Source organism: Gossypium raimondii, chromosome 5 (genome assembly GCF_025698545.1).
Source record: "Gossypium raimondii isolate GPD5lz chromosome 5, ASM2569854v1, whole genome shotgun sequence".
Classification (NCBI taxonomy): Eukaryota; Viridiplantae; Streptophyta; class Magnoliopsida; order Malvales; family Malvaceae; genus Gossypium; species Gossypium raimondii.
The window spans coordinates 43,307,434-43,318,391 of record NC_068569.1 but is presented as its reverse complement, the minus strand read 5'-3'; the positions used below and the strand labels follow the sequence as shown (position 1 = coordinate 43,318,391).

At 30.3% G+C, this 10,958-nt stretch overlaps 1 protein-coding gene across 1 annotated transcript; it reads right to left on the bottom strand.

The window, feature by feature from the left end:
- Window positions 1–8,308: 8,308 nt before the first annotated feature.
- On the bottom strand, window positions 8,309–10,262 carry LOC105766147 (adenylate isopentenyltransferase). Its single transcript, XM_052630965.1, has one exon. The coding sequence runs from the start codon at window positions 9,747–9,749 to the stop codon at window positions 8,706–8,708; it is 1,044 nt and encodes a 347-aa protein (XP_052486925.1). The 5' UTR covers window positions 9,750–10,262; the 3' UTR covers window positions 8,309–8,705.
- Between the last annotated feature and the right edge of the window lie 696 nt (window positions 10,263–10,958).

Sequence of the window (10,958 nt, the reverse complement as noted above, 5' to 3'; positions counted from 1 at the left end):
CAGAGACATAGATGTGTTAGTTTGGACTGACAACACATTGCAAGATTAATTTACATGAAACATTTATTGTGTGTTCACCTTAGTCCAAAGTAAGTAAATGGTTAAAAGTGTTTGACTTGTATGCTTTGTTGTATTAGTGACTAAAATGTCTCAGTTGTAATTCGATACATTGAGTATATAACTCGTACATAATGTAGCTTTGCTTATAGATACATAATTATAGCTTTTACCAAGAGTTAAGAGTATCCTCTTAAAAATATTATATGGTTGAAGTAAATACGTGGTTGTGGGTCATGTCAAATTGACTAATATCTTTCATTGGTGGATGATATTATATAATGGAACTTAATGAAAAAGTTATCAATGTTAATGAGCAGATAAAACCTAAAGGGATCTCGGGTGTCATATAAGGGTTGCACATATTCAACAAGGTTATTGAATAAAGTTTTCCTTGCTAACATTTATAATGGTATATAATTAAGAGTTCAACATCAAGACTAATAACTATGTAACTGATAGATGTAGAGTTGAAACCCAATTACCTAACTTATAATGTAAATTGATTTAATAAATGAATATAATTATGAGTTATATCAGTAATAAAATTAAAAAAATATGCAAAAAGATACTGGAATAAAAAATTATCTAAATCCCGTATTAAGTAAACTAAAAAAATTCCAAACTTGAAAAAGGAATTTGGACCTTGGAAAACCTCACCCGACTCATCTTGTCACCTCTCTCTCTCTGCGTATATATATTTATGTATATAGCTAAAAAATGGGATTTTGGTTTAACATAGTCAACAAATACGTGCCCAAGGTGATAATAAATATGAAACAATTAATTAGTTTGAGGCATGCAAGCCTCAATATTGTAGCCATTGTGCTTGTAAAAATGTCCACAACAGCCTATGAAAGTTTAGAGGCAGCTCCCTTCTCTCTAATTATGAGAATTAGACTGACCGACACTCCCTCATTAAGCATTAAAATATAAACGAGCAGCTTGGGAAAGGCTGAGAATTATAGGATCATGCGCAATGCAAAACCGCACGCGCACTGACTCACTGCGCTGCCCGCGGCCCAAGGTGGCCAGACGCCCAGGCCCCCGCCGAGGCTCCTCCTCCTCGTTACCGCAAATGAAAAAAAGAAAAAAGTTTCAGGTTTTGATCGGATATGATTTTTTTAAAAGATTTTCTAGCTTTAAATTTTCATATTAGATTTCTATTATTCTAAAAATTTCAAAATTTATTTTTTCTTGAGAAATACCGAATTCTTTGCATTCAACCCAAAAAACACTAATTTATATATATATGTATGTGTGTGTGTGTTTTATGCTTCTGAATCACTCAATATTCTCGATGAATGTCTTTTTATTTTTCTTTCTCCCCTTTACACTCTTTCTCCTTGGATCTCTCCTTCCAACACCTTTCCATCATTCACTTTCTGTCCTTGATTTAACGATTTGCATTTCTTAACTATTATTTCTTGTTTTGTCTCTAATATTTAACCTTCTTAGGACAGGTTCGGCAGCATGTCCATATTCAGACAATGATCATGTTCTTGGCTGCCATTAATGGAACCCAATTTGTATTATTTATTAATTTCAAGCCATTCCAATTTCCACAAGACTTGCCATGCTTAAAAGTGGACTACTAGGTTTCATAAATTATTAGTTTGAAGAATATAATATTACTTCCTTTTGCCCCCAACTTAACACTTCAAAACTCTTCCCAAAATAAAATTCTATTTTTTATTATAATAAAAAATACCGTAGTTGAGACTGACAAAGGGTACGGATATTGCCACTCAAACACTTAAAAAATAATGTACCAAAAAAAATAAAATAATATCCTAATTTGAGAATAAATAAATTTTTTAAATAAAAAAATCGTAGTTTAAGAATAATAAAGGAATTATTATAAGGTAAATTATCTAAATAGTCAATTTTGTTTGTCTCAGGTTACATTTTAGTCATTTATGTTTGAAATATTACGTTAGAGTCACTTACGTTATCGGTTGTAACATTTTAGTCACTGAGTTGTTAATTGTCGTTAATGGTGTAACAGTACGCTGACGTGGCACGTTAAATCATCATATCAGACAAAAATTTTAGGTTAATTCTGCAATTGGTCCTTATATATATTTTTTTCATTTTAAGCAATTTATTTTTTTTCTTTTATGTTCTTTTAAGTCTACTTTTTTCTATGTCTTCCATTTGTTAAAACTAGTCCACAAGCTCACCTTACTCGGAAAAAATTAAATTGTTTTAAAAAAATAAAAGTATAAAGACTAGTTTTAACAAATAGAAAACATAAAAAAAATGTTAAAAAAAATGGAGAAGGGAGAAAAACAGGGGCAGAAGCAAAAGAGAACGGAAAATAAAGCAAAAAAAACAAAGAAAAGTTAAAAGAACATAAACAAAAAAAAATTAAATTGCTCAAAACGAAAAATTATGGGGAGCGATTGTATTAATTAACCTAAAATTTTTATTTGAAATGATGATTTAACAGCTTAGTGACTAAAATGTTACAACGTGATAACATAAGTGACTAAAATGTAACCTGAAGTAAACAAATGTGACTATTTTATTAATTTACTCTTATATATATATATATATATATATATATATTTTACATAATGCCTAGAACTATCCATGGCCCCTCCCAATTCATAAATAAGAGGATAATGCGTTTCAGCACACTTGAACCCATATCTTCCTATATTTACAATAATACTTATGTCAATCGAATTAAAGACTCAACCTACAAATCCAACTAAATTTTGAATACTATCTAAGATAATTGGATAGATCTAAGTTGTAGAATATAAGGTAATCTATCCTTTTAAACTTGTACTACTCAAATTATTGTGCATGCCAAACAAACAGTACCAATTTCTTAAATACCAAGAAATCGTCTCAAATATAGACTAAAATAAGTGTTTCATATATACGAATTTCTGATAGTAAAATAAAATTGTTCAATTATTTTCTCAATTTATTTATATCTACTGTAAGTAGATAGATAAATAGATTAGTAGAAGAAATTTATTTATATTAGTGTAAAATTAAAATAATATTGTATATTTGTTGATTGAGTTTTAATTCAATTGATATGAGCATTGTTGTCAATATAAGAGGAGATGAGTTCGAATGCACAGAACCATATTATCCTCCTATTTATTGGTTAGGAGGGATTATGAGTAGTTTTGATCATAACCTATAATGAGGTCGTTAAATAATAATAATAATAATAATAATAATAATAATAATACACACTTCTATAACATTTTATTATTAAATTTTAATAATTCATATTTAAATTCAACAATAATTGCATTTGTTGTGTATGTAACGTTTCCAATTAATTTAATATTTTTATCATTTAGTTAAAAGTATTATTTTATCGGTCAAAGTTTATAATATCAAATAAAGAGTTATATTTTTTTCCAATTTACTTGTTGGTCATAGAATATTAGAACATGGAAATTCAAATTGTTAATATATTATATAAAAATTAGGGTAAAATATACAAATGTTCACCTAACTACGCTTACGTTCCTATTTTGGTTATCCAACTTTAAAAATTTTCAATTTAGGCACCAACATTTGAATTCGTTCCTATTTTGGTCACCCGCCGTTAAATTAATAATGAAAAGTCTTTGTCTAACTAATATAATAGCACATTTAGTCCTCAATACTTATATTTTATATCTTTCATCCTAATTCTAGATAATTCAATAAATTTAACCCTTCACATTTACAAGTTCTATCAATTTGATCCTCAAACTTCCTAACCAAAGTTTCAACTTTTAAAATAAAGGCATTTCACATCTATAAATTTGTAAAACCCCAAAAGAAAAACTTCTCTCAACTAATGAGCCATTTTCTGAGCCAATTCCTGATACTAATGAGTTTTTCTGAAACTTTATTTCCCTTTTTTCATTAGTTTTCTTCTAAATATAATATTTTATAACCTTTTGATTGATAAACTTTTGACTAAAGGAAATTGGAAAACCTTGAAGAAAAATATTTTAGATTTACTCTTGTTGTTAATAAGATGATATTTCCTTCAAGGTACATAAAAATAGTCCTCGAAGTTAGTCCTTGAAATTGAAAATTAAATCCAGAGTTAGAAAATATGGCTTTGAAAAATTCAATTGTTCAATCAATAATTATACAAGAAAAATTATGAACATTTAATTTTTCATTAGAAAAATGTGAAAGAATTAATAGAATTTTCTTTTGTTACATTGATAATGAATTTTTAAATTGATTAAGAAATTATTATATATTCTATTAAATTTTAATTAATTATTTTTAATTTTAAATCCATGATAATTAATACGTATCATTAATAATTTGATTTAGTGTCAAATCATTTATCAAATTAATTAAAACTAAAATTATGCTAGTTAGAGTGAAAATATTTTTAAAAATATTAAATTATTTATATAATTCTATTATATATTATATTTTTAAAAATTTTGTTTTCTATTATTTTTAATGATGTTTAGTTAATTTCTAACACTAACTTCTTAAAAATATAAACAAAAAGGGTTATGTCTTGAATTAGATAATTTTAATAATAAATAAAACAATTAATAGATGTGGAATGTCTCTATTTTAAAAGTTGAAAGCTTCAGTTAGGAAGTTTGAGGAACAAAATTGATAGAATTTAGAATTTAGAATTAGGATTAAATTGATAGAATATGCAAGTATTGAGGACTAAGTGTGTTATTATACCGGTTAAAAAGGACTTTCCGTTATCAATTTAACAATGGGTTACCAAAATAGGAACAAATTTAAATATTACTGCCTAAATTGAAAATTTTGAAGTTAAGTAACCAAAACAAGAACGTAGACATAATTACATGACCATTTGTATAGTTTACCTTAAAATTATAAATAAATAAATATATATATATATATTAATTTTAGTGAATCCTTCACGTTTTTTGTTTCCCATTGACTTCTCTTTTGTAACCAATTAAATTATATTTATAATAACGGTGAATATTTTGCAGTGTACTTTTTTTATTCCATAAATTATTTTAAAAATTGATATATGTCTATTTTTTTAAAATGTTTTTTAATACTTTATTACACTCTTATAGGATACTTGTCAACACTCTGGCCCTACTCACAAAGTCTAAAAATTCCACTAACATTGTACCAAATAATTTCCCACCTAATAACTCATAAAATATTAATGAAAACTAGAAAGTAAAAAGAATAGAAGCAACCATTGATCGAACCATCTGATCCCCCAAGGCCCAAGATTTCTACATAATTTTTAAAAGGAATAATATTTGATACAATACTAAAATAGAGTTTTTAGACTTCACAAGTAGAATTAAGCAAGTGTCTTATAGACCTATAATAAAATATTAAAAAAGAAATATTTAAAAAGAAATACACAAGCTGCTTGTGAAATAAAAAAAGTGACAGTGTACCAAATGTTAACTTTTTTTAAAGTACTTAACTTTTTTAAAGTACTTTTTTTATATCCACATTTGCCCTCATCCGTTTTAGGGTCTGAATATAATTCTATTCAGGCTAGGATGATATTGAGGTAAAACCCTCCCCACAATAACGATTCCAAAATTCAAACTTAGTCTAAATATTTTTTATTAGAAAAAATTGTATTTATATATATAATTTTTTAATGTAAAAATGTATTTTTTGAATTTTTAAATAAAATATGTTTTATGAAATAGTGAAAACGGAATATCATTTTATTTACTATTTATTATTTTTTGATACAATATTGGATAGAAGATGGGGTCTTATGGTTTAAATTCTTGTCAAATAGATGCTTGAAAAACCTTTAACCACTATTCCATATATCGTATCATTATGATTCATAATACTAAATTCAACTTTAATTTTAATAGATATTATATTTGAAGAAAAATTAGAGTTATGTAATTATAGAAACTTAAATTTTAAGATGAAATGAATTCAATTTGAATGACTTGTTACTAAAATTTAGATGTGAGTGTTGAATATAAATATTTGTCTCACACATAAGTGTAGAGTTATTCATGGGTCGAGTCGGTTTACTTTGCCTAAAAATCCATTTTAAAGTTAAAAATTAATAAAATATTAAAAATATTTTTAATTGATATTTTATAATTAAATTTCAATTTTAAAAATACTTTTTATGATTTAAAGTGAATTTTGAACGACCCAGAACGAGATATAAATCCTTATCGAAGTTCAAATCAAAGCTCAACTCAAATTGAACAGAATTTATAGGATCGGGTGGGCTACCCAACCTTTGGACAGTTGTACACAAGTATAATCAAATTTTATGTATTTCAAATATTTAAAGTGTCAACATTATTAAAAATGAGAAAATACCCACAAACCCTGAACGTGTAAAATTAGGGGTGAGCATTCGATCGAATAGAATCGAATCGAATCGAAAATTTTCGAGTTAATCGAGTTTTCGAATATCATTTTATCATCCTAACTTTATTTGAAGTTTTCTCGAATCGAGTCGAGTGAGATGGAATTCGAATCGAATCGAATATATTTGTTCGAGTTAAATTAAAAAAAATAATTTTGGGTCCTTGTAACCATTGTCACCAATCGTAATAAAATTTGTCCACATTAATCAAATTTTTTAATAAATTTCATCACTTCATAATTTATTTATTAATTTTTTATATATTGGTTAGCTTCTTTGCTTGCTTAGTTGTTTCAATTATCTTGATTCTTGTCACTATGTACTTTAGAATTAAAAATATATTAAATGTAAAAATATGATTTTTTAATAAAAGTTATTTTAAAAATAAAATGTGAAATTAATACCAATATAAAATTTTAACACGAATATTTTATGGCATAATTAATAATTCAATTTTAATATAAATATTCAATATGACTAAAAATTTAATAATATAAATAATATAAAATGTGAAATTTAATTTAATAATATAAATAGTAGATATAAATAAAATTATTACTATTTATGTTTAGTGATTTTTTGGATGATTTTGATTTTTATTTGAGAGTAAAGGGTGAGAAGTAAAAGTTTAGGGAAAAATAAAAGTTTTGGGAAATAAATGTTTGAGGGAAAGTAAATAGGGGGAGTAAAATTTTGGAGGGAAAATATTAAAAAAAAATTAGAGGGGGGAGGGTTTGGGATAAATGGGAGGTGGGATGGGAAGAGAATAAAAGTTTTAGGGGAAAAGTGGGAGGGAGTAAAAATTTTGGGGGAAAATAAAAAGTTTTGAGGGTTTTTGGGAGTAAAATTTTAAGAAAAATAAATGGGAGGGGAGGGGAGTAAAATTATCTAGATTGATATTCCCTATCCTTAGACAAACAAGGGAGAGAAGAGCGTTTTGATCATTGTACAAAACTGGAAATAAGGTACCCTGGTCATAAAATTAGATTACAAGTCATTAGGACCACTGCGATGTTTCTCCAAGAATCTAGGGTTACCATTATATGTTACAATCATTTGTGGAAGACGGCGTAAATCAACGACATGAGAGGTAGGATTGAGAGTTGTGGTTTCAACATTTTCCGTCATCTCTTTTGCAAAAAATAATGGGACATTTAAAAAAGTGGTATTGGAGTTCCAAATGGAAATCAAGGAGGAGCAAATTCAAACTGAAAAACTAGACTCAATGAAATTGGAATTTGGAAATTACATTTGAATTTAAAATTGGATGCGAAGGAATAGAAGGAGCTTTAAAAGGTTATACCTTTCTTGACTTTTGCTTGAAAAACAGGTCAAGTGTGAAGACACTGAATCTGAATATGTGCTGAATAGTTTTTGTGAAGTTATTTTATTTTTATTTTGTCCGCCGTCCATGAATATTGTAAATGGAGATACTCTAAAAGATGTAAATTTTGCATTCCAGACAAAGATTCGTGATTGAACAATTTATTCCATTTGCATTTTTGCAAAGAACCCACTTTTCTTTTCTTTCTAAGGATTACAAAGTTTTGACAACTATAGTTATGAAAAGTAAGAAAAGATTAATAGAATCCGTATTTACATCCTTCTCGTATTTTCTTTTACCAATTTTTTTTAATCATATTTGTGTTACTGGCACAACTTATCGTGTCTGCAAAGCAAAAAAGGGGCCAAAACCAAAAGAAAAGGCAATTTTTGTAGCATTCTCTTTTTGCTTTCAAAGCCTTTCCCATTTCAACTGTTTTATTTGTTTCAACCACACATGACCATAATATTATTCCCATTTATTATGTTATACCAATTTTATTTTTCAATTTTTTTGTATAGTCATGTCCCATTTTCAATTTCGAAAATGGAACTAATCAACCATTTCTCTGCTTTAAGTAGTAAAAACATTTTTAATATTTGTAAAAAAACCAAAACACATAGACAATAAAAGCTCATAAAATTTGTTTACCTACAAAATTTGTTTCTTTTTCTGATAAAATATTGTTTGTGTAGAGAGCCCCTTAAAGACCCCACCCTAGCCATGGTCAAAATGCAAGCACCACCATTGACGACTGGTTCGAACCAACGGCGCCCCGATGCTCCAAAATGGGTCCACCTAACTGAGTCAGTTGGTCCAGCCATTCTCCCACTCTTGCTGATCTGAATTTTTCCGACCTTTTCTTTTAGAGCAATTTTTCCAACATTTTTTTGTGGGAGAGAGTTCCCGTTTTGTTTCGGTTTTGTTTTTTTTTTTTTAATGCAACAAAGAATAAATTAGCTGGAAAACCTACTCCTCCAAAAATCGCTTCACAATCTTCACGCTTGGTTCCACCACTTCCCTTTCCCAAATTTCCCTCCATTCTAGTTCCGGCGCCGCCACCGCCGACGACTGCTTTTTCTTCATCAATGCTTGAAACGTCGCCGTTGCGTCGAATCTAGTGAAGTCCCATCCGCCCTCTCTCAGCCGTAGGATCTTTCCTATCTGTCTCTTTGCCAATCGACACGTGTTATCTTTGATCTCCTGCAGGGCTTCCTCGTACGCTTCCCTCCGGCTCGGGTCACAGTCCTTGTTGGGGACGACGCCGTTTTCTGGGCTTTCCCACGGCGGGTATTTCCTGAAATAGGCATCGAATTCGGGTACTCCGATTGCCTTCCGTAGCCCAACCATGGCACCCGCTTTGGTCGGGTCATAGAACTGAGCCAACTCTTCCAACATCCCTGAGTCAAGCATTTCATCAACTCGTATGCATAGGTACTCACTGAGTACCGACCAAGCCACGTCGACCCAAAGGAAACAACAGTCATACCTCAACGCTCGACTCACTGAGCTCGACTCGGCAAACACGTCCACTTGAGGGTCAAAGGTTTCCACCAGGAGAGCATGAATGAAAGTGTTGGACCCACCAACAAGAAGCGGCAAGTTCCCACGCGAGACAATGTCGGCGATGGTTGAACCCGCGGCGGAACGGAACTGCGACGGCGCCACGTCGGCGTCGATTGAGTCGAACTCGCCGAGAAGAAAGTGCTGAACCCCTTTCCTTTCGGGGAGAGGGATCTTGTTCGTGGTTATATCTAAGCCGTTGAAAAGTTGCATTTTGTCTGAGTTTATGATTTGAGAGTGAGGGAAATGGGTTGACAAGTCGACGGACAGGCGGGATTTTCCGGTACCGGTAGCACCCATGATGACGATGAGTTTGGTCTTGTTTTGGTTGTTACGGTGGTGGGGGGTGGAGGAGCCCATACGGGGCCACCTTGGACGCCGGTGGAGGGGAAGAGGACGGTAAAAAACCGGGGAATCGAGAGAATGAAAAGAAGAAAGAATATGTTCCATGGGGAAGAGGATAAAAAAAAAAAAAAAAACAAGCTGGTTATGAGTTTATTGATGAGCTGTGTTTGTGAAGGGACATATACGGAAACCACTACTGCGTGTGCCTCTTGACAACTATTACAATTAGTACTGCCGTTGTTTTTTTGGTTCTCACAGAATAACGCAAAGAGAGAGAGAGAGAGAAAGCCGATGAAGTCAAGTAATGGCGTTTGGCATATTATTCATTCGCCGGTTGTGTCAAACGCTGCGTTTTTCGGCATTCTGGGTTTCCATCTAATCTCTCTGCTTCCTACGTCACGCCGCCGATATCTCTTCCTTGTATGTATAATTCAATAGGAAAAATATAAACAACACCAAGAAGAAGCAGATGGGATGGGGTTTTAAGATTGAAACTAAACCTGGGAAATCAATATATATCAGGTGGAAATTTGTATATATAAAAATATAAAAATATGAAAATCAAAGGGATACAGAGGGCCGTTGTTCTTCTCTTTAAGCCATGTCTAAAATAAATACAAGAAAATTTGTGCTGCCCCCCGCTATTTATTGCTCTTAACATTATTTTTTAATTAACAATATATTTTGGGTAAACTACATCTATAGTCACTTTTGTTAACCTTAGGTTACATTTCAGTCACTTATGTTTGAAATGTTACGTTTTAGTCATTTACGTTATTGTGTTGTAACATTTTAGTCACTGAACCGTTAATTGTCGTTAATGGTGTAATGGTAAGCTAACGTGGCACGTTAAATTATGATTTCAAACAAAAACTTTAGGTTAAATTATACAATTGGTCTCCATAATTTTTCGTTTTGAGCAATTTAATTCTTTTATGTTCTTTTAACTTTCTTTCTTTCTTTTCTTTCTTTTCCATTCTCTTCTGCTTCTCCCTCTATTTTCCTACCTTCTTTATTTCTTTTAACATACCAGGAAGTGGAATTGGTAGTGAAGAAAGAAGCATGGTATGGGTTTATGGGTTTTGGTTATAGGGTTTTGGTTATAGGCAAATAATGGCGGTCGGCTTCCTACTTCTTTTTTTACTGTCAATTCGACTTCCTAATATGTTAAAAGAAATGGGAAAGATATGAGAACAGAGGGAGAAACAAAAGAGAATGGAAAAAAGAGGAAAGTTTAAAGAACATAAAAGAAAAAAAATTAAATTACTTAAAACGAAAAAAATATGGGGATCAATTGTATAATTTAACCTAAAA

What these genes read in the sequence shown, in the direction of transcription:
- LOC105766147 (XM_052630965.1), bottom strand. Translation starts at nt 9,749, where the DNA reads ATGGAACATATTCTTTCTTCTTTTCATTCTCTCGATTCCCCGGTTTTT.